At 43.6% G+C, this 20843-nt stretch overlaps 1 protein-coding gene and 1 non-coding gene across 4 annotated transcripts in view; both read right to left on the bottom strand.

Annotated features, from left to right (window-relative positions):
- Nucleotides 1-20843, bottom strand: part of TRIM55 (tripartite motif containing 55) — a 42463-nt gene that overhangs the window by 12416 nt on the left and 9204 nt on the right. The window contains exons 4-9 of one of the 3 annotated variants that reach the window (XM_007448473.1): nucleotides 19737-19832; nucleotides 8299-8532; nucleotides 7926-7948; nucleotides 7698-7822; nucleotides 6253-6464; nucleotides 4761-5048 (exon numbers count right to left, since the gene is read on the bottom strand). In XM_007448473.1, the coding sequence (XP_007448535.1) occupies nucleotides 4761-5048; nucleotides 6253-6464; nucleotides 7698-7822; nucleotides 7926-7948; nucleotides 8299-8532; nucleotides 19737-19832 (978 nt within the window). The remainder of the gene's footprint in view (nucleotides 1-4760; nucleotides 5049-6252; nucleotides 6465-7697; nucleotides 7823-7925; nucleotides 7949-8298; nucleotides 8533-19736; nucleotides 19833-20843) is intronic. The other 2 variants (XM_007448474.1, XM_007448475.1) reach the window with 2 other exon arrangements.
- TRNAE-UUC (transfer RNA glutamic acid (anticodon UUC)) lies at nucleotides 8812-8883 on the bottom strand. Its single transcript has one exon. It is a non-coding gene; the product is annotated as a tRNA-Glu (tRNA).

Below are 20843 nucleotides of genomic sequence, written 5' to 3'. Positions count from 1 at the left end.
CTGCCTCTAGATGTGTGTGTGTGTGTGTGTGTGTGTGTGTGTGTGTGTGTGTGTGTGTGTGTGTGTGTGTGTGTGGTGGAAGTGGGGCTGGGGTCCTCCAACCTTAAGGCAGCTGCCATGGTCCAGAACAAATGTCAGCCAGAGCAGCTGCCAAGTTAATCTACCAAATAGGGAGACATTTCTCTGGAAATCCCTGTTCCCTGTACAGCTCTCATCAAATGGTTTGAATAAATTCTTCCAACCAAAGCCACTAAGCCTCACTGGGAAGGGAGGAAGGGGAACACGGAGGGGCTTTCAATTGTTGCTGCTCCCACTTCTGGAAGAATCTAATTGCCACACATATGCCCAATAAAATACCCAGTTATCCATGAGGGTGGGCGTGGTCCCTGTGTTAACACTTGGGTGTGATTTGCATGTAAGTAGGTAGGAAGAGAAGGGCAGCAGAGGAAGCAGGTTGGACAAGGAAATCACCCAGGAGATGGGGCTCACAGAGACTGCTTTCCAAGGGTGGCCGACCTCATCACAGTGTGCTCCCCATCTTACTATTGCCCTGTCTTCTGAGGTTGACTAGGGCGTGGTGCAATTTTTTAAAAAATAAATTAAAAAATTAATACATGAAGTAGATCCAATGCTATTTCCTTCAAACTTGCTTTGCATTGACTGAGCATATACAGCAGGCCTGGTCTAGAAGGGTGGGAACTTAGAGGGCCATTTTGCAGCTAAAGACCAGTTCATGGGATTTCCCTGGTGGTCCAGTGGTTAAGACTCCACACTTCCCCTGCAGGGGGCATGGGTTCGATTCCTAGTCTCCTGACTGGGGGAACTAAGATCTCACACGCCTTGCAGTGCGGCCAAAAAAAAAAAAACGACAACCAAAAACAGTTCATGTATATGGGCTTTGCACAGTGTGATATAGATAGGGCTGAATCCAAAACTTGTTGAGAAATTCGTTTTTCTTTGAGAATGAAGGTGGGGAAGGCAACATGTACCTCTTATCAAACAAAAAGCAGAATCCCGGTTCACCACCGGTGCAGAGTCAACGTCTGCTTTTTTTGCCACGGCCAATTTCTGACGCATAATCTGCCTACGTAATTAGGTGAAGAGAGAAGGTATGTGATAAAGTAAGAGTTAATACAGCATCAGAAATCACAGGCAGCGAAAGCAAGGGCAGGCTGTGTGAATGGCCATGAGGAAAAAGCACCTGGAAACATTTGCCTTCTTAAAAGGTTTGCAGTTCCACTGATGGGGCTGAAGTGAGTTTACAGATCAGCCAGATCCTTAGATGCTTCTGAAATTCTAAGGCAACCTCGTTTCCTGACAGGGGACCATATTGTTAAGAGAGGTAAGGCTACCAGTGAACCAAGAGAACTTTTGTGTCACATCCTAAATGTTCAAGGAAAGACTAATGATGAAGTGTGAAATTCTAACAAGCTAACACTGCGTTGGACAAATATTAATCTAATGAGCTGGGTTCTGAGGTAGTGAAGGTGAATCAGGCCTGCGAAACCTTCACAGAGGTGAGGAATTTGATCTCTGTCTATCTGTCCGTACCCTCTTTCAGGCAGGGATCAAAGAGTGTTCCTGCATCACGAATAGGTTTCCTTCGCTACGTGAAAGGCCCTTTCTCAAACACCAGGAATGACACAAGCAAGGTTCTTTGAAATAAGAAGGTCAGTTCACCCTATCCACCCCGCCCCACCTGCCTCAGCCTCATGACAGGCACGTGAATGACACAGCATCCATGACATGGGCTCAGTGGATGGCAGACAAGAAGCATGACTCTCCCCCTGCAGCCTCAGAGAAGCATTACACAGATATATGGCAACAAAGCCCCAAACCTGAATCCTCAGAATGTAAACTGAACTCTTCAGACAATTATTCAGATCCAGTTATTCAGGATATTCCAATGATGCATGGAGTTTTCTCTCTCCCCATTTGCCCCACTGAGTCCATGGCCAATACTTCCTCCCCTGCTTTTCACCAAAAATAATGAGAGGAGGAGGAGTTATGCACCTGAGCGGATGATAAGGACACTCAGAACATTCTAGGGTACACAGGTTTCTGGCTGACTATTAGACACTGGGGCGGGTCCTACTCACACACAGTTATAGACATGACAGGGACCCATGGAGAGCCTACTGCCATTGCTGAGCGGACAGCTAATGAGGCAGAAAGGAGCTATGATTGGAGCTTCCAGAGGAGTCAATGTCAACCAGGGAAAAGTCAGCAAGCCAGAAATAGCTGAGTCCTTTCAGCACTAGTCACCCCGAATCACTTCTGAGCTACAGGCACAGGGAGCTGGGTCTTGGGTCCAGCAAGGTCATTTACTCAAAAGCACATGGTGTTTGAATCTTTAAATATGATTCAGTAAGCTGATAATTTTCAAAAGGCTGAGAAAGGAGAAAGATGTCAGTCCCTAAGCAAACCTTCTAACAGGAAAATCAAGAAAAGGCGTGGGCTTCCCTGGTGGCGCAGTGCTTGAGGGTCCGCCTGCCGATGCAGGGGACGCGGGTTCGTGCCCCGTTTCGGGAGGATCCCACATGCCGCGGAGCGGCTGGGCCCGTGAGCCATGGCCGCTGGGCCTGCGCGTCCGGAGCCTGTGCTCCGCAAATGGGAGAGGCCACAACAGTGAGAGGCCCGCATAACGCAAGGAAAAAAAAAAAAAAAGAAAAGAAAAGGCATGACCATGAGAACGTGTATCAAAAATAATATGCTGTGTGCTGGCTTTATGACTTTTCTTTGGTTCTGATTCTTTATGGCCAGTAGATGAACGTTGGCCTTCTGGCTCCTATGCACTCAGATCTCACCTGGCTGAAATGTCCCTGATGTTCCAGGAGAGACACTGTAGAGTCTGAGGGTTCAGAAAGAAAGAACTAGAAGTCACCTGGTCCACCTGCCCATCAATGCAGTTACCTGGCCACCTCCTGGGCACCCCTCTGGTGAGGCAGATGAAATGCTGCTACGTAATCGATGGAAACCCTGCGTATTCCTGAATCAGGCCTTTGCTGGTCCTCGATCTACTTGAAGAGCAGTGAGTCCTCACAGCATTATGGACACATCTTTTGAAACTGGCCTCCCCTAATGGCTATTCTGGAGGGTCCACTCCCACTGGATTACTGAATAATTGCCCACGGAGTCTCTGTTCTGAGTCAGGATCCCCCTCCATGCAGGATTAGATGATGGAGTGATTATCCTCAGGGAGGTGCCTTAAGGCCACGAGTACTGTCTAAGAACTTGGTACTTTTTAGGTGGCTGAGCCTCAGAGTTGGGGAGAAATCCATCCCTGGGCCTACGGAAGAGGAACATGTATGGAAGAGCTACACGAGATGTTAGTCAAGGGAAAAGAAAATGTTTCCTACCCATTAAAGTAAAAATCAAGCACTGAATCTGACGCCAGATGTAGTGCAGTACAAGGAAAGCCAAAAGTGCTAGGCAGATTGCTAACTCCTGTGAGAGAACAAGAAGAAAGCTTCACTGATATTATCACAAATAATATTTTTCAACATCATTTAGATAGATTTTTCATTTTCGTTTGGGGTGTTCTCCTATTTCGGGTTATTATTGTATTACCGTTTTCAGAAAACAGCTCCTCCTGACTCAACTTCCACTAAATATGTAAGGAATCCCATAAACTTTCTAGAAATAAAGTTCCCATCAGTTTTCTAGAAAACTTTCTACTCCATTTTTTTTTAACCTAAAAACAACCACAAAAGGTTTCCTTACACCAAACATTTAGTTTTGTCATTTTTCATCTGTGAAAATAAATACATGGCACAAAAGCATGTTCATCTTTGAATTTTCCAAAAATCATTTCCATTTATTACCTCATGGAAATCGAGGTTCACTTGAGCAGATACAGTCAAGAGGGTAATTTTATGATTTCTGAAAAAATGCTTTTTGTTGTTCGTAATCACCTGATGACCCAGGAGCACAGAACTCGAGCAAATTTCTCTGCCAGCCCCGTGTCTGGGCAACACTCACACGCACACGTCATATAAGAATACTCATGGGTATGGAGTAACCATGAACATTCTTCCGTGAGAAGAAATTGTGCAAGACCTCTTCTATGGAATCTTTGAGCCATGCAAACATCTAACCCAGCATTAGGAAGAAGACGTGGACTTCAAACTTGCATTATAAAAAGAAAAAAAGAGGTATTTAATGACCCTTTAAAAAATTCCAAAGGAAGAAAACCTGTGCTTTTCTGCTCCCAGGAGCACATGCTTAGGAAGCACCAGTTTAATTAAGCCAAGACTATCTTTGCCCAGCTGTCACTGGCACACTCCCAGAACCCATGAATCAGGTTATTTTTCCAGAGTGGACACAGAACTCAATTCTGTGTTCCTTGGGGGTTGTTGGGAATGACACAAAAGCAGATGATTAGTCTTTGGAAGCTCAAGGAGGATGCAGAAAAGGCCGAGCAAGGTCAAGTGGCCTTGGCAGAGGGGAGCTAGGGACACCAGCCAGTCACTGCAGATGGAGCAGCTTTCACCTGCAGGCCTAAGGGCCAGGCTCGCTTGCATCCCTCCCCTGGGAAGCCAGGTGTGAGGTCGCCACGCATGAGCAGAGTGAAGTCAAATTTGTGTTTCATGTAAGGCTTAGAGAAACAAGCCAACACGGGGGGATGAGTTGTTTCTGTTTTTCCCAAGGCCCTGGGTTCTCTCTGCCCCTTTGGAAGCCCTTCCTTCTTGCTGTCATCCCGGCTGGACCCCGGGCGGCACGGGGGGTTAGCATTCAGACACCAGAGCATCGACACTAACCTGAGAAGTAGCCGCAGGTGAGCTAGTTTCCTTACCACTCACTGCTGCCCTCTCACTGGCTGCGGCTTCTGCCCCTTCTGCCTGCCGCACGTTCGGATCCTCAGAACCTGAAGGCCCTACGTGCCCCAGACCTTCGCTCCCTGGGGTGGAAGGTGGGTTTGTGGTGGTTTTCCGCGTTTGGCCTTTATACCAACTAGGGTAAAACAAGGGATCCGCAGTGTCCGTTGCTGCAGGGACTGGAGTTTCAGACTCTGTGGTCTGCTGAGAGCCAGTGGGTACAACCTCCCCCTTCATAGGACAGATACATTCAAAAGTAAAAAAAAAAAAAAAAAAAAAAAAAAAAAAAAGAAGAAAAAAAAAAGGCAGTTGATTTTAGTTCCCTTGCTGTTTGAAAACTGATAGGTCTGTGCGCAGTGCCTGATCTAGTGCAGGTTTCAGCTCACCCCACCCTCCGCAAGCACTAAAGGCAAGAATGCAGCTAGCGGCCCTCTGTCTCGGCATCTGCACGTGCCCCCTCTTCTTTTCTGGGCTTGTCTTTCACTAGATGGTGGCCTGGGCAGGCAGACAGCAGAAGCCTAAAACAAAGGTTGCTTATAAAATATCAGATATGGGAGAAAGGGCAAATTATTGACCAGCATTAATTTATTTTTATATGTGGGCCCCCAAAACCTCTTTTCTAAAACCAAAAATTGATCTGATTGATCAAACCCAACTCTCATTTAGTTACCATACCACTTTCGATTTCAGTGCAATTGGTATACCCAGAATTTCAAGATTCTAGGAACTATAAATAGTATTTTAGCCCAGTTTCCTATGGAGACAGAGCATAGGATATAATTCCATCTCTGAGTTCCCTCTCTGAGGTTTTATTGCTATAGATAATTCCAATCCACTTTGAAACCAGGACTTTTTTTTTTTTTAATGCATCTTCATTGTCTACAAACTCCAGAGGTTGGGATCTGTCTGCTAAAGGTGTCATGCAGTCAGTACAGAGGCTTGAACACCAAACAGTGACATCTTAGAAATATAAAGTCAGTCAATCAAGTACAGTATCTGGGATGAGCTAATTTCCTAAGAAATTTTTCAAAACAATTCTGTCAACACATAATCTCATCAAATGACAGATACACAGAAAACTAAGCTTCATCTATTTGCCCATGGAACAAAAGCTATAGCTCTGTTTCAGGGTAAGCAACAGGGACATAAACTAGCATGGGTTCTCTGTTTAGTTCCTTTATTACCTACAGAAAATTCAAAATTCCGAAAGTATAACCATTTTTATTTCTCAACCTATATCCTACATCTGTACTCAATCCTCATGATATCAGCTCTCTGTGAACTAACATGTTACACACACACACACACACACACAATTTCCAAAGAGTGCCTCAGATTTGAGGGTGTCATTGGTGAGAAAATCATGTGAAACTAAGTCTTGTCAGCAAGGAAGCACGCGTGCGTGGCCTGTAAGAAGGAGCTCAGGAACGGTTACCTGTGTCACCGGGGCATCCGCGGCGGGTGGCAGGGCTGGGGCAGGCTCTGGGGCAGCCTGGAGCTCTGAGGTGGGCGGACGGGACTCCAGACCTTTCTCTGGGGTTTCACCTCCTCCTGATGACTCTGTTCGGACATTTTCCGCCTCTTCCACGTCTACTGCCTCTTCTCCCGCTCCCTCCCTTTCTCCTGCTCCTCTTTCGTCTTCATCTTCTGGTAAAGCAATGCATTTTCATATCGTTATGATTACCACGGCGGCCACGAAAAACACTACTGGCCACTATTTATAGCTCAGGTTAAGGTCAGGGCTGGGCAAATCCTGTCCATCAGACACTTAACTGTGGCCCGAGTACGCCACGGGGGGGCTCGCGCTTCTAATTATATGTGGACAAATGTGAGAAAGGTTCCAATCATCACCACCCTCCTTGTTCCCCTCGCCAGTACAGAGCCCTGTCCTTACCACCGCGCGCCATCCACCTGACCCCCGGAGGCTGTCCCCATTTTTATCACGCTCTGTCACATTCGCAAGCTCCCGGAGGGCTGGGACCGTCACTTATGATTATCTCTGTCAAATTAAACGGAAACACAACTCTCTTCCCTATGTCAGAAAACACCGACCCTGTTTAATTGATCACATTCTTTGTTCAGTGAATGCTGACTTTTGCCACAGTTAACGCCACGACTCTTTTCTTAACCCACTGATCTTAGTATTTCCTCAGGCAATATTAATGAGAGATGATATTAAGGATTTTTTTTTTAAATGATTCATCCTGAAGATTTGCTTCTAAACTTCTGTCTGTGGGCACTGATACAAGTTTATGGCATTATAGTGGTCTAGCCAAGGAATCTCATCATCGAAATGGGCTCCTCTTTTCAACTCTTTCATCAGGATCAATTTCCAAGCGTGGCATTTCTAGGCCAAATGATAGGGATGTGTTTAGAACTCATTGAGTGCATCTGATCACATAGGGTCAGTTTTATTTCCAGGTGTGACTTACCCTATGACCCATTGCTTTTCTTGCCCTCTAGAGTTTAACTGAAAGTGCTACAATGTCTGATCCAAGTGTCTACTATGTTTTATTTTTATCTCATCCTTAACCTTGCACCTGATGACACTTCACATTATTATCATTATGGCTCACACCTTGTGTAGGGCTGAAGTTGAGATATTATCATCACCATCGATTATTAAATATTTGACAACCCAGAGTTAAATGCCTAATACCAGAATTATAATAAGCACTGTGATATGCCAAGCTAAATAAACACCGTCAGCAAACTACATGATTCTGTCATGAAATCGAGCTTCACGTTGGATTATGACCCTTGTAAAGTTGTCGACATCCATTGAGGAGATGATCCTGAATCCCCCTTTCCTCCCACTGAACCCATCTGACGCTTTCACACACCTGCACTTTTGGCCAAATGGTCACAAGAATAACAAACCTCTGTAAAAATCAATTTCGCGAATTATTTTTTCTTCTCTACTGAGGTTGACTGCAAAGTGGTTCATGTTCTCATAACCATGTTCTATTTTCTCCATCTGAAATGCCTTCGATGCTTCAGAAATTCTGCAACAAAGACAAGTTGCCACTTTCTGTCACTGTGTAAAGTTTGATAGCCTTGGGTAAAAATGAAAAGTATGCTTTTTTTCATGAAATGAAAACTACTTACTTTTGTAACAGGGTTTTGGCATTCTGTGGAAGCAAACAAAAGACAAGCCTACTTAAATTCATTTCATCAAAGACGGTGTTGAGATTTAATTCTTTCCTTTGCTGACTCTGAACATCTCATAGCTTAGCTTCTAAGTGCTGTAAAGAACTGCTGTTTTATACCAGGGCCCTTTCATATTTAAGCAATGCCATGATCCCTTAAATATATGCTTATGAAATAGTTTAAACAGATGGAGATATAAGCACATATATTTTGGTTGAGAAGATAGATCAAAGTGAGATGTACAGAAAATAACGAAAATGTGACGACAGCTATTCAGGATCATCTCCCCACCGTCTTGGTTTGTTTCCTCAGGGGCCAAAGGGATACTTACCTGCAGAAACACTGCCATTTCCGGCTCATCCATGAACTGTATTCCTGACTCGACCAACTTTGACACGTTCTCCAAATGGTCAGAATACTTTTTGATGAGAGCACGGACATGTTCCAGCTTCTCCTCTTGGGTTCGGGTGATGACTTGGTTCATTTCGTTCTTCCTTTCCTCCAAGATGCCATACAGGTAATCAAACTTCTCACAAAGTTCCTGTTTCTGTTTTCTGCAGCATTCCTGTTAGTTGGGTTAGCTAATGTTAGAAAGTGTTCAAAAGAGTGTCTATCTGGAGAAATCACCTGGACATTTCGGGAGAAAAGAAAATTTACTTCCTAGGATATTTTTTTCTTTTCGCTTAGCCTGTCCCTTAGGTATACATACCCACTGTGTTGATGTGTTGAAAATCCCATTTTTATCATATTTGATACTTAGACCATCCCAAATCAATCAAATTGGCTAAATGGATGGATGATTTTTCATTTTTGGGGCCGCATCACATGGTTTGTGGGATCTTAGTTCCCCGACCAGGGATTGAACCCAGGCCACGGCAGTGAAAGCGCCGAGTCCTAACCACTGAACCACCAGGGAATTCCCTGGATGATTTTTCAGTCTCCTGTTCTTTATAAGTGGAGAATTCCACAGAAATTAGGACAGATTTGGTTTTAAATTATATATTTTATATTCTCTTTGGAATGAGTATATGTGTGTATTTGGAAAAAAATATGGTACTTCCTGATTAGTACCCTTCAGACTCTCTCTGCTCCGTCTACATTGCTGTTGTCCTAGTTTCAGTCCTCCCATGTAGATTCTGGAGCTTCCCAATGGCCTCTGTATCTGGGGTTCCCTCCTTCAAGTCAGCTCACACACTGTGGCCGAATTCGCTTTCCAGGCGTACATGCTTCTTCTTTACTATGACTCCCCACTGCTCAAAGAGGAACATTTGACTTCATAACTAGCTTTCAAGCCTGTCCATGACCTGTTTCCACCTTTCCTTCATAATATTCTACTATCCTCCGTCACATACCCTGTGTCCAGCAAAAAATGAACCACTCGCTTTCTTTGCTCGTGCTCTCCCCTCTGTTCAGAGTTTTTTTTCCCCCCAATTCACAGTTGCAAACTCTAAGCAATCTTAAAAGACACTGTTGACATACTGCTTCTTCCATAAAGAATCTCTATGACCGAATGTCATCTTTTAATCCTCTGAAATCCTATAATGGTTACTATGTATGGCATATACCTATAGCCACCAGGTCCTCTATTTATCCGGTACTGTCCAAGAGAGGGAAATACTGGATCTAGTCTTTGATTCCTGGAGAGAAGGTTTGCATGTGAGGTCAGGCTTGTGCACTTGCATTGTGTGGCTGAAGCATCTCCCATTCCATCCAGCTCCCTTTACTCTGAATCCATGTTTAAGCCCTAATTAACTTTCCAGTTGGCCTTGTCATTGGCCTTTTGGTTTTCCAGGTTCCAGTAAGCTTGGTGTGTGTGTGTGTAGGCCAATTTCCTTGGACCCGACCATCTCTGGGTCCAAGACCTTTACAACTTAGAGCAGGTTTTGAGCCATGATGATCCAACCTAGGTCTCCTGCCTGGTAGGGGCTTCTTGTGAATCCAGCCATTTATCTCTGACATCTCCGACCTTTTTGTTTGTCTGTTTGTTTTTTGTGGTACGCGGGCCTCTCACTGCTGTGGCCTCTCCCGTTGCGGAGCACAGGCTCCGGACGCGCAGGCTCAGCGGCCACGGCTCACGGGCCAAGCCGCTCCGCGGCATGCGGGATCTTCCCAGACCAGGGCATGAACCCGCGTCCCCTGCATCGGCAGGCGGACTCTCAACCACTGCGCCACCAGGGAAGCCCTGACATCTCTGACCTTTGTATGACCCTTATTACATGTTTTTTCATTTTAGTAAACATTGGTTTCTTTGATGTCATGTGTCACTTTCTTCCTTTACTTAAATATCTAAACTATGGTCCCCTTGAGGATAGAATCTCGGTCTGCCTAGGACACATACCACTTTGGATAGTAGATGCTCAGTAAATCTCCATTGAATAGATTTTTTTAAATGATGTTTTATCTTCCCACAATTTATCTACTATTCTCAGAGTAAGCAGGGGTGGATGAACCAAACCAAATTGTTGATTATGAAGATACTCCTCAAACATGTAAGAAATACATCCCTCACCCTATTGCCTCCTTTGGACGCAGTCAATTCTCATCACAGTTTCCAACCAATTATAATTATAATGCACAAAGGAGAGCCAGTGGTTCAAATTATTTTATTAGTGAATAATAGCTGTTGCTGTTATCCACCCACCCATTCATTCATTTAACAAACAGTTCTTAAGTGGGGCATTTGTGTCAACCACTATCCAAGGCTCTGGTGATCCAACAATGAATTAAACATAGTTCTTGCTCTCAAGGAGCTCACAGTTTACTTAATGGGAAAGGCTATGGGCCAGTAGTAATAGTAATACGACCCGGTAGCCTGAATAATCAAACTATGTTAGAGATTCATACTGGGATTTATAGAAGCACAGAGGCGGTGCCTTAATCAACCATCTGTGTGGGCGGGGGCCATTTGAGGGGAGCAGGAAGGGGTTGCCTCAGGAAATACTTCTTAGAGGAAGTGGTGCCCGAGTTTGGCCATAAAGGATGAGTAAGAGCAGAGGAAGTACAGGGAGGTGATGAAAATGCTTGTGGTCTCGGCAGTTGTCAAAGTAATAGGACCAGGGCCCACGCAGCATGTCCAGACATGGAAATTGCTGGACTTGCCAAATTTCCATCCATGTTTTAGCCATTTAGCTTGAGATTTGGACCATTAGGAGGCCTAGGAACTGTAGCCTGTTAGTATCTTCCCAATCAAAATTTCTTCCATTGTAGTACTTACTGTTCCAAGCTTACAGGCAACCATGTGCCCACTGCATTTCTCAAATATGCCTTTGATGTCCAGAAGCTCTGCTGTTTTCTGTGATCATACATTGGTTTCTAGCTTATTTTTCTAAAACAAATTGTGCACTTGAAACATTTATAATGAATACTATATTAAGATGTATTACTGGTAGAATATCTTTGTTTCATAAAAGTTTTCTTCTATATGATTTAATATGTGTGAACATTCAAGCCTAGGAAAGCCAATGATTTGCAGTGAGAGCGACGTGAAGTCAAGTGTCACAGCTAGTGTATTCTCTTAAGTCAAATAAAAATTAGATCACTTATTTCAGCCATCTAAAGTTTACTTAGTGGTTTAAACAGGAAAACTACTTTATTCTTAAATTATTTTGAATTCCAAGTATTATTTTATTTCTACTCTGCTTTTTTAATGATTTGTACTGTATTGAACTTTAATAAAATTACTGTCATTTTAATAGCAACTGTCATTTGCTTATACTTTACAGTGTAGGAAATACTACCCCATGCATAGTATATGCTTAATTATTATTACGTGACTACATAGTGTGTAAAGCACTTATAATATTACCTGGCACATAGTAGGCACTATGTCAGTGTTTGTTAAATTTAGAGTCAATTTTCCTTAATTTGAGCCATTCAACTGTAGAATTTTGAAGCTGCACGGACTACCAGAAGTAACCTGCTCCAAACTAACCATTTCACCTATGTGGAGACTGAAACTCGGCAGTTAAGTCACTTTCTCAAGCCATTTACTGTTGGTGCCTAATGTAGAGCCAAGGTCTCTGAACTCCTGGGTCATTGCCACTCCCACCACACAGTTGTGATATACTCTAAAGTAACTTGGAAAAAAAAATGTGTGACCTGCTTATGTACTGAATATATACCTTTTAACAAATCTACCATGCTGAAAGTAGGCTTTTAAAGGCAAGAATCCCCAAATTGTTTCAGAAATATATTCATTATACTTCTTTCAACAAAATTCACTAAGTGCTTACTAGGTATCAGGCATTATAAGATCTAAAAACTGGCCATACTTTCCCAGTGTTCAGGGGGATGGTAGAAAAATTACCGCATTTTCTAATTTCTAACAGAAAAAAACACTTCTGTTTTTTCTCTTGCTGAACTTGCCTTTAATATAATTCTATGCAAAATATGTAAGAGTTGGACAACTCTGTTTCTAAAAGAGGAAAAATGCATGCTCCTTTTTTTGGAATTATGAAATTGGTACTTTGGTACTTACAAACTTTTAGAAATTCACTTAAGATGTTCAGGTTAACCTAATGTCAGATTAGAATGAAAAAATAGAAATACTCCATGAAATTGAAATTCTTCTATTTTTCACGCATACTCTTTGAGGTAGAAGCAATACACGAGATGCTCACATGGTCACCCTTCAATCTTTCTAGGCTAGGAGACCTTCAAAAGTGCGGTGAAAGTCAGTGTATTTCAAACAGCTCAGTTTATCAGCTTGTCCTCTGAGGTAATTAGGGAACAGGTGTATATGCTATAAGAAAAAAACAAAAACAAAAAACCACACTCTCAGAGGCCAACTTGCTACTGACAGTGATTGATTACTCTGATATCAGTACCTACTGTGCCTTTGTAAGTGTGGACCTGAAATGCTTTTAACAGAATCTTTCTAGCAACATAAAAATGGAATGGAAAAAACATGGACGTCTGCATCATCAAAACCTCTTCAGAGAGTACACTTTAAAGGATGATTGTTGCCTGCAAAAGCATGATAGCAGCCATGTTTATCTCTTCTGCACAAAAACTTCCTCACCTCAAAGATTTCTCCTTGCTTTTATCATACCTTTCATTTATTTGAGTAAAAAGGCATGTATCTTTAAGCCCAGTTCCAGGCTGTGTACCTCCCCGTATTACTCTGTATACTAATTGAATCAACATCTATACATTCTGAACTTTCAAGTTTATCTTTTCAAATATTGTCCATCTTATTCCTTTTGATGCCTGTAGTTCCTGTGTCCCCTCTATGTGGGCTGTGGTGCTGGATGTGTGTGTGTGTGTGTGTGTGTGTGTGTGTGTGTATGCGCACACGTGTTTCTGCATGAGTGTGTTTAGCAATTGAAGTAACTTCCATCATAAATGCACTGGTGTTGGCCTCCAAGTATATTGTGATGCAGAGCCTCTGACTGCAACATGACCTTCCTCCTGGGGCTGCCAAGACAGTTATGTTTATATTTATTTATGTAGAAGAACAAATTAAACTTGTCTGTAATACTTTAATGGAAATAAAATCCATCCCATCTCTAGGGATAACCCAGTATGGAGGCAATATACCAAAAAGGGGTGATTTTATAAAAGGAAGACTAGTTTGCCCACATTGAAATGGTAAAATAATGACAGGGAGAATATTTGTTTCTAACCAATGCCATAATATCTGGATGAAAAGAAAAAAATTGAGTAGTCATTTGGTTGTTTCCTTAGAAGTGAGTAGCTAACCTTCAATATTTATCTTAAAAACATTGTTTAGATGTTGCCTTTATAGAAATGTTAAAATTGACAGATTCTAATTTTTAGCCATCCTTATATTTTAGTGGCAATAAGAAAAAATAAGACACATAACTGCAAAGAGAAGTTTTCATGGAAAAAAATCAGCAATAGATGATCATATACTAAAGAGTAGATAGCCTGCCAAGCAAAGCACCATTATGAGGTTTTATCATTAGATTTTCAGTGGTTCACCCTTTCCCCAGGCACTTATTACTCTGAAAACAATCTTGTTTTTTGTTTGTCTTATTGTCTAACTCCTCTACTGGAATAAAACCTTCTTAAGGGCAGGAACATTTTCTGTTTATCTCATCTTTATCTATTTCCCAGCATTACATGTGCAGAATATGGCATATAATGTTTGAACGATTGGATGAATGAATGATATATGAATTGTATTTAGGAATAGTCAGCCCTCGCTCACAAGTTCCTACTTTGTTCTGTTCCCAAGACATAGGTATTTAAGTGGATACTCCAAACCTCTTCTTTCAACACTCAAAAGAAAACAGCAAAAAATAGCTAGGCAACTTCAGGGAAGACGTTTAACTCAGGACAGTTTTTTTTGATGTGTACAAGAAGGGATGGGATTGGATGATTGCTAAGGTCCCTTCCCACTCTAGAGTTTCAAGGCTCCACAACTTCAGGTAAACGTGGAGTTATTTGGAGTCTTTAGACTATAAAGTGCCTCTTTATATGTAAAATGCCTTTTTCCACTCATGGCAAGTTTCAGAGTGGTCATCACAGCACTGAGATGTGAATTACACATCCTAGCCCAGCAATGTCAGTCCCAGGTTTGGAATGTGCCAAGGCCACCACAGGAAACCTAAGACAATTGTGACCACTGCTCTTACCATGTAAGGAGTGTAGCTCTGTGACCAAAATAGAGCTGAAGATAAGCTCTGAGTCCCATCACTTGTCAGTGAGCAACTGTGGCTCTGCGCGGCCCATTCATATCTACACCACATTCCTCAAGTTTTGAGACACCCCTTGTTCAAAACAGCAGCTCTGGGTCTGGAAGGGCCCACTCAGCTTCGTTTGACATATGGTACTTCAAAATTCCCTTCATTAAACCAGTGTTTCCTTCCCTTTCCCCTCAACACCCCTCTCCCCCCCCCCAAAAAACAATCAGACAGTAGATTAATAATATTAAAGAAAGAACTATATTAATGTAGGAAGATTCTCCTGAGGAATTCAAGTCCAACCCTTCATTGGTAAAGCCCAATTCCAATTACGAGCACGTGACAGAAGCCCCATGAGCACAGACTAGGGTGAGAACCCAGGTCTCTGACATCCCTCAAGGCACACAGACTGGAGTTCAGCCCCTCCCCCATCCACTCTGTCTCTGTGCAGGGCTTAGTGGAAGAACTCTATTCAATGGCCGTGGGTCTCAGGACTCCCAAACTTAGGCTTTTTTCCACCATGTTGCGTTACCACCCACTTCGTGTTAGAAGAATAACTGTGTTATAACTTACGGCATTTCAATTCTTATTTCTGGGTTTCTTGGTATTAGGGGTTTTCTGGACTAGTCCAGATCATTTAGAAGATCCTTGAGAAACCCTCTGAAGGCTGAGGGTCAGGTGAGCCTGCGCTGACTTGAGCCCCACGGTCCAGCAAAAGCATGAGACCAGACCAAGGCAAGCTGAGCAGCTGTTTCATTCACTCCCGTCTGCTGTTGGATAATCAGCATGTTTCCTGGAAGGGGCTCAGCCTCCCTTTGTTGCCAGTATCTCGAGTTATCACAAAGCCTCAAAGAATAGAGCTAATATCTACTTCCATTCATTTTCGATTTTTCCCACCGCAGGGAGTTGCTTCACCCTGCCATCATAATTGATCAAGACCTTGAGGTCTTATTCCGACACCATTTAAAAGATGCTCCAGATGCTCCAGTGGTTCAAACAATTATTAGCATCATTAGATTAAGTGTACTCTTTCCAAGCTGAGAGTGACAGCAATACAAGGTGACACTTAACGGAGCCCCCAGCATGTGCCTCTTAGTCATCACAGCAGCACTGTGAAGGTTTATTAACCCCCCTGTACCACTGAGGGAGTTGAGGGACGGGGAGAGGAAGTAACTTGACCAAGGTCATATCATTAAGTGGCAGAGCCAAAACTCAAACTCTGAAATCTGTTCTTTAAGCATATGTCATAATTCTGGTGTGCTTATTAGAATGATTCTTACTCTATTCATACTTCATATTTGTAACTGCATGGACAATGTCTCAAAGCTGTTTGGTTAAAATCACTGATTTGGAAATATAATGGATTTGTTGTCATTGCAAAATCATTGGAGGATTTTATTAAAGGTGCCGTTTTTCTGATACTGGAAATGCTCAAGATCAAATATTTATGATTCAGCTTGCAGCTGTTTCCCCTAGACGGACGTCCATGCAGAACAACATTATTTCTAGGCCGATCTGCCTCGGGACGGCTAGTGTGAGTAGCCTTCTCTCTTGGGTTTCCAGTGACCTAGGATAAGCGCCGTTTGGAAAGACTACAAGAGGGAGGTTATGTTTTCTAGGGATGAGGAATGAAAGTCAAGCACGTTTTTCTGGAAGCAGAGAGCTCCCGAGGCAGTGCAATTCTCCACCCCCCACCAGCAGCCCCCCTACTCTGTCCCAACCCATCCCAGAACAGCTCCAGGCCTGGAGAGGCAAGTGTAGCTTTAGAGCATGCTGGGCTTGTTTAGAACAGCCCAGAAGGCCCTCCAACAACCTGCAATCACAAGCTCTGAGAACGTTTCAGGCTGAGCCACCTCGGTCAGGAGGGCTAAGAAGACTGCAGTTTCCTCCATCCCCCATCGGCCCACAGCAAAGAGGGAATGCCACTCCTCCCCAACTCAGTTCAGATTCCCTTTTGTGACTGTGGTCCGTCTCAAAGCCACTCTCATCATCAATGCAAACTCACATCAACTGCATACATTGTGTTTAAAGGATTACAAGGAGTCCCCAGCGTGATTTATCCTAAGCTCAGCAGCTCTCCAGGGCTGATCCTGGGCCGGCTGCTTGCCCAGGCCAGCCCTGCAAGACATTACATGATTAGGGACAAAATTAGACATTTGCAAGGGCAGGTGTCAGGGCCCCAAGTGGGAGGCCATGTAATTAGGGGAGGATAATGCCCACCCCAGGGGCTGCTCCATTTCCTGTCCCTACGGAGCTCTTCACCAATCAGAAAAGAGAATTCTTCAACAACAGCTCCCCACCCCCTGGCTGGGAGCCGCCAATGGCTTCTCGGAAAATGTTTCCAGGCAGGTGATGAGCAGAGCCACAAAGGGAAACAACCACCCCAGGCAGGACAGGAGACACAGGAGCTCTGTGACCCTGACCCCTGGTACAGAATTCACCTGCTTGGCAAGGTAGACCCCAGTGCGTTTCACTGCCCGCTGCCCTGCTGCTTGGCCTGCTGATAGGACCCTGGCTCTGCGGGAGGCCACATAAGTGATTCCAGGTGCACGATGGGGCCATTTATAGCTGTGTCTCTGTCCTCAGGGCCTCTTCAAATGGAGGGTCTTTGCATCAAGTAGGAATCATAAAATCAGAGACCTCTGTGGGGCTCTGAGCCAATCCCTATGTTTCCAGGTGAGCCACTTAAACTGATCTGAAAGAACTGTGCTTATCTGAGCCCTGTTCATTCAGGTATCCTTTCTTTTATTGGTTATTTTAAAAATCTCAGGCTTGCTTTAGAAAAATGTGAAATACAGGCATATATAAGGAAGGCCTTGCAAGTCACCTGTCATCCCACTATTCCCTGCTCTTAACACTTTTGGTTTCTGGCATGTTTTCCCCCTATGAATACAGACATTCTGTCCTGTTTATATACCACGTCTTCATCTTATTTCCTTAAGTTAAAATCCCAGGGGTGAATGAAATGCGTAAAGGGGATGGACTCCTCCTGACAATTTGCTGACTCATCTTGAAGCCTCCTGGGGGAAAATTACACAGCTTCCTCTGGGGAACTGTGAAAATACTCCTAAAAGTGTGTACATTCGACCAATGTTTTTATCAGTAACAATAGGGGTTGTAATCCTGACCTTCACTCTCGGGAAGTTCTTTCTGATATCTACACTTAATCCCTTCTGCGGGCTTAACTTCAAACCTGTTCCTTCTTGTCTTGTTCTCAATGAAAGAACAAACAGCTGCTTCCCACTGTGCCCCTGACAGGCCTCCAGGAAGAAAACCTGTTGTCAAGTCTCTCCTCGCCCTCTGTGTCCTCCGGTGCTGCCTGAATGGAGCAGAGCCCTTTGCAGTTGCTCGAGGCCCAGCGTGCCGCACAGGACTTTTGTCGTTTGTGTTCTCCAGCCTCAACGTCCCAGACAGAAAGCCTGTTCCCCTGACAGAGGACTCTGATGAAGGTGCAAGCAGAGACCAGCATAGAGATGACCTCACTTGCCCACAAGCAACACATTCCTATTTATACACTCAAGACTCAGTGTGGTACCACACTGAGTGCTGATTCATGGCCTAATGATTAAGTTGTATTTGGCCTTTACTGTGAATAAGTAAAAAGAAAAAAAGTTTATATTGTCCATTTCGGAATCTCTTTGAGCTCTTCAAGAGAAAACTGTCCTTCTATAAATGGATCCCAGATCCGTCATGAATCTCTTCAGGAATGTGAGTATGGGGAAGAGAGGAGACTGACTTTAATGATGTGTAAATCTAAAATGAGATGATTTTGGCCAACATCTTGAAATCATCATCTGGGAACTGGCCTTTGGCTTTTGATAGAATTTGCCTTTCAAGCGATAAAATGATAAGATTAGAGCATTTATCAGGCACTCACCATAGGCCAGGCACTGGGCTAAGTACTGTGTTTATGCTTACTTAACTCCTCACGGTTAACTCTATAAAATGGGTACTTTGCCCTGTTTTGCCAGGAGAAAACTGAAGGAATGAATGTACATGTGAATGGATCTTAAAACATAACGTTTAGTTTAAAAAAAGTAAGAAGCAGAATGAGAAGAACCACAAAATACCATTTATAAAATTAAAAGACATGCATATAAAACAATACATATTTTGTAGGAATACAGGTAAATGGAACATTAAACATGTTAGAGTAGTTACTTACAGAGAAAAGAACAGGAGTGGGAAATGGGGATAAAAGGACATAAGTAGATAACAAGAGGGGCCGTGTCCACAGCAATAAAGACAACGTGCCATTAACTGAGCAGTACAGGCTTCTGAGGTCCAACTAAAGCACAACCCCAAAGCTTAGAGCAGGGAGTAGTAATAAACTGCTCCAGGTTAAACAGCCAAAGACCTGGACTCAAACCCAGGTGCTTGCACCTGCCCCCATGCAGCAGGGCTGAATTAACCTGTGGACCTTCAATTCTTGGAAAGACACCTGCCACGTGGCAAAAGCCCCCTGGCTTCAGCATTTATACAGTTTATATTTGATTTGAGAAAAAGTGGATTCCCAATATTTCTCACATGCCAAACCTAAGTGTGAGCCATTTGTTCATCAAGATTTTAATTGAGTGTTTATTATGTGCCGGGCACTGGGCCAGACAGAGGGCCAGCGGAGATGAAGGAGCCGGGACTCTGGCCTCAGTGAGCTCCCAGATACTGACCCCCTCTCTCCCTGCGGGCAGGCAGCAACTCCACTGTTAGAGCTTAGATATGCAGCTCGAATCTGCACATGACTTTCTAAAGCACCAACTAGCATTTCTTAAGACCGTCTAGATTTCCACAAAGAAACTGTGCTATGATGGTGGAAAACACTCATTGTCACTACTGGAAACTGATTTTTCTTGTAGCTAATCTTTCAAAACGGGTTGCCCAAGAAAGAACAACACCTGTAACGACGACCTTGATAAATGTGGTAAGATCTGCCTTGTTGCCTCATGTGGTAACTTCTCTTTTCTGTGCCAGGAGGTAAATATTTTAGAGACACATCAGGAAGGAGGTCATCCTATACGGAAAGACTGAAATGTTGGAACGGGGATTTCTAGGGTGGCGTTGAGGAAGCCGCAAAACCCCAGGGGTTCAGGCATGGTTTACACTCCCTTGAGGCCACCTGACTCACCTCGATCGTTTTGCAGGTGTCCTCCAGCTGGCTGATCACTCCCTGGACTCGATCATTGCTTCCCACAAGGACAGCAATGCCGTCGCTGAGCTCAGACTAATGGAGAGAAAAGAGGGATGCAAGATTGTAGGGGCTTTCTAGTCAGCACTGACTGTGAGTTCATCTTAGTAGTGTCCTCGTGGGTTCTTAATTTAGGGTCCATGGAACCCCTAAAGGAGGAACAGTGAGGCTGGGAGGCCTGAGAACCTCCTGATCTTGTAAATAAGATTCTGAATGGATGTGTGGGTGTAAATGCATTTGTCTGGGAAGAAGTTTCATCGTTTTCATCAAGTTCTTAATAGAGACTGTGGCCCTGCTAGAAACATTGAGAACACACCAAATTAGAGGCCATAGAGAATAAAGCATTCAGGGTAAAGAATTCTAAGAATTGTTGATTGAATGAAGACCAAAATGTGACATCAGGGGCCCAAAGTGGATCATTTGTCTAGTGCAGCTCAGGATCAGTTTTACTAGAGAAATATTCATTTATTCAACGTATACCTATTACGCATCCTCTAAATGCTAGATGCAAACAGATACTCATATTCTAGACTAAATCATTGCAAACTTAAAACTGTAACGTTCAACTGTTTCCAGGAAAAAAAATTTCAACTTGAAATTCCTCTCAGGACTCTTTGGACCCCGAAGCGATTCCATTGTTCTTACTTAGCCCCTCGCAAGGCTGGCCTCTGGAGCACAAGATACACTGAATGAGTGGGACTCGGGAAACCTACACGCTTGGTCCAACTCTGCCTTCAACATCTCTATGATGTTGGGCAAAACATGTAATCAATTTGGACCTTCATTGTCTCACATATAAAGTGAGAAGACTGGACCAGAAGAGTGGTTGTAAAACATTTTAAAGCTGCAGAGCCCTTTCTTCAGATGGAAGCTAATAAATAATCCCAATAGGTAAAAAGTGAGGCTGCTTTGGCCAAACCGGAGCGGGATGGAAGCCCTGCCAGCCTGCCTCTGTCCATCCCACATGGGGCTCAGGGCTCTGAGGGGAATGGTGTGACACAGGTACCATTCAGTTTTAACAGGTATCACTTGGCTGGGGGGGGGGGG

Source organism: Lipotes vexillifer, unplaced genomic scaffold, assembly GCF_000442215.2.
Source record: "Lipotes vexillifer unplaced genomic scaffold, Lipotes_vexillifer_v1.1 scaffold815, whole genome shotgun sequence".
Taxonomy (NCBI): Eukaryota; Metazoa; Chordata; class Mammalia; order Artiodactyla; family Lipotidae; genus Lipotes; species Lipotes vexillifer.
This window is presented reverse-complemented; position numbering and strand designations above follow the sequence as displayed.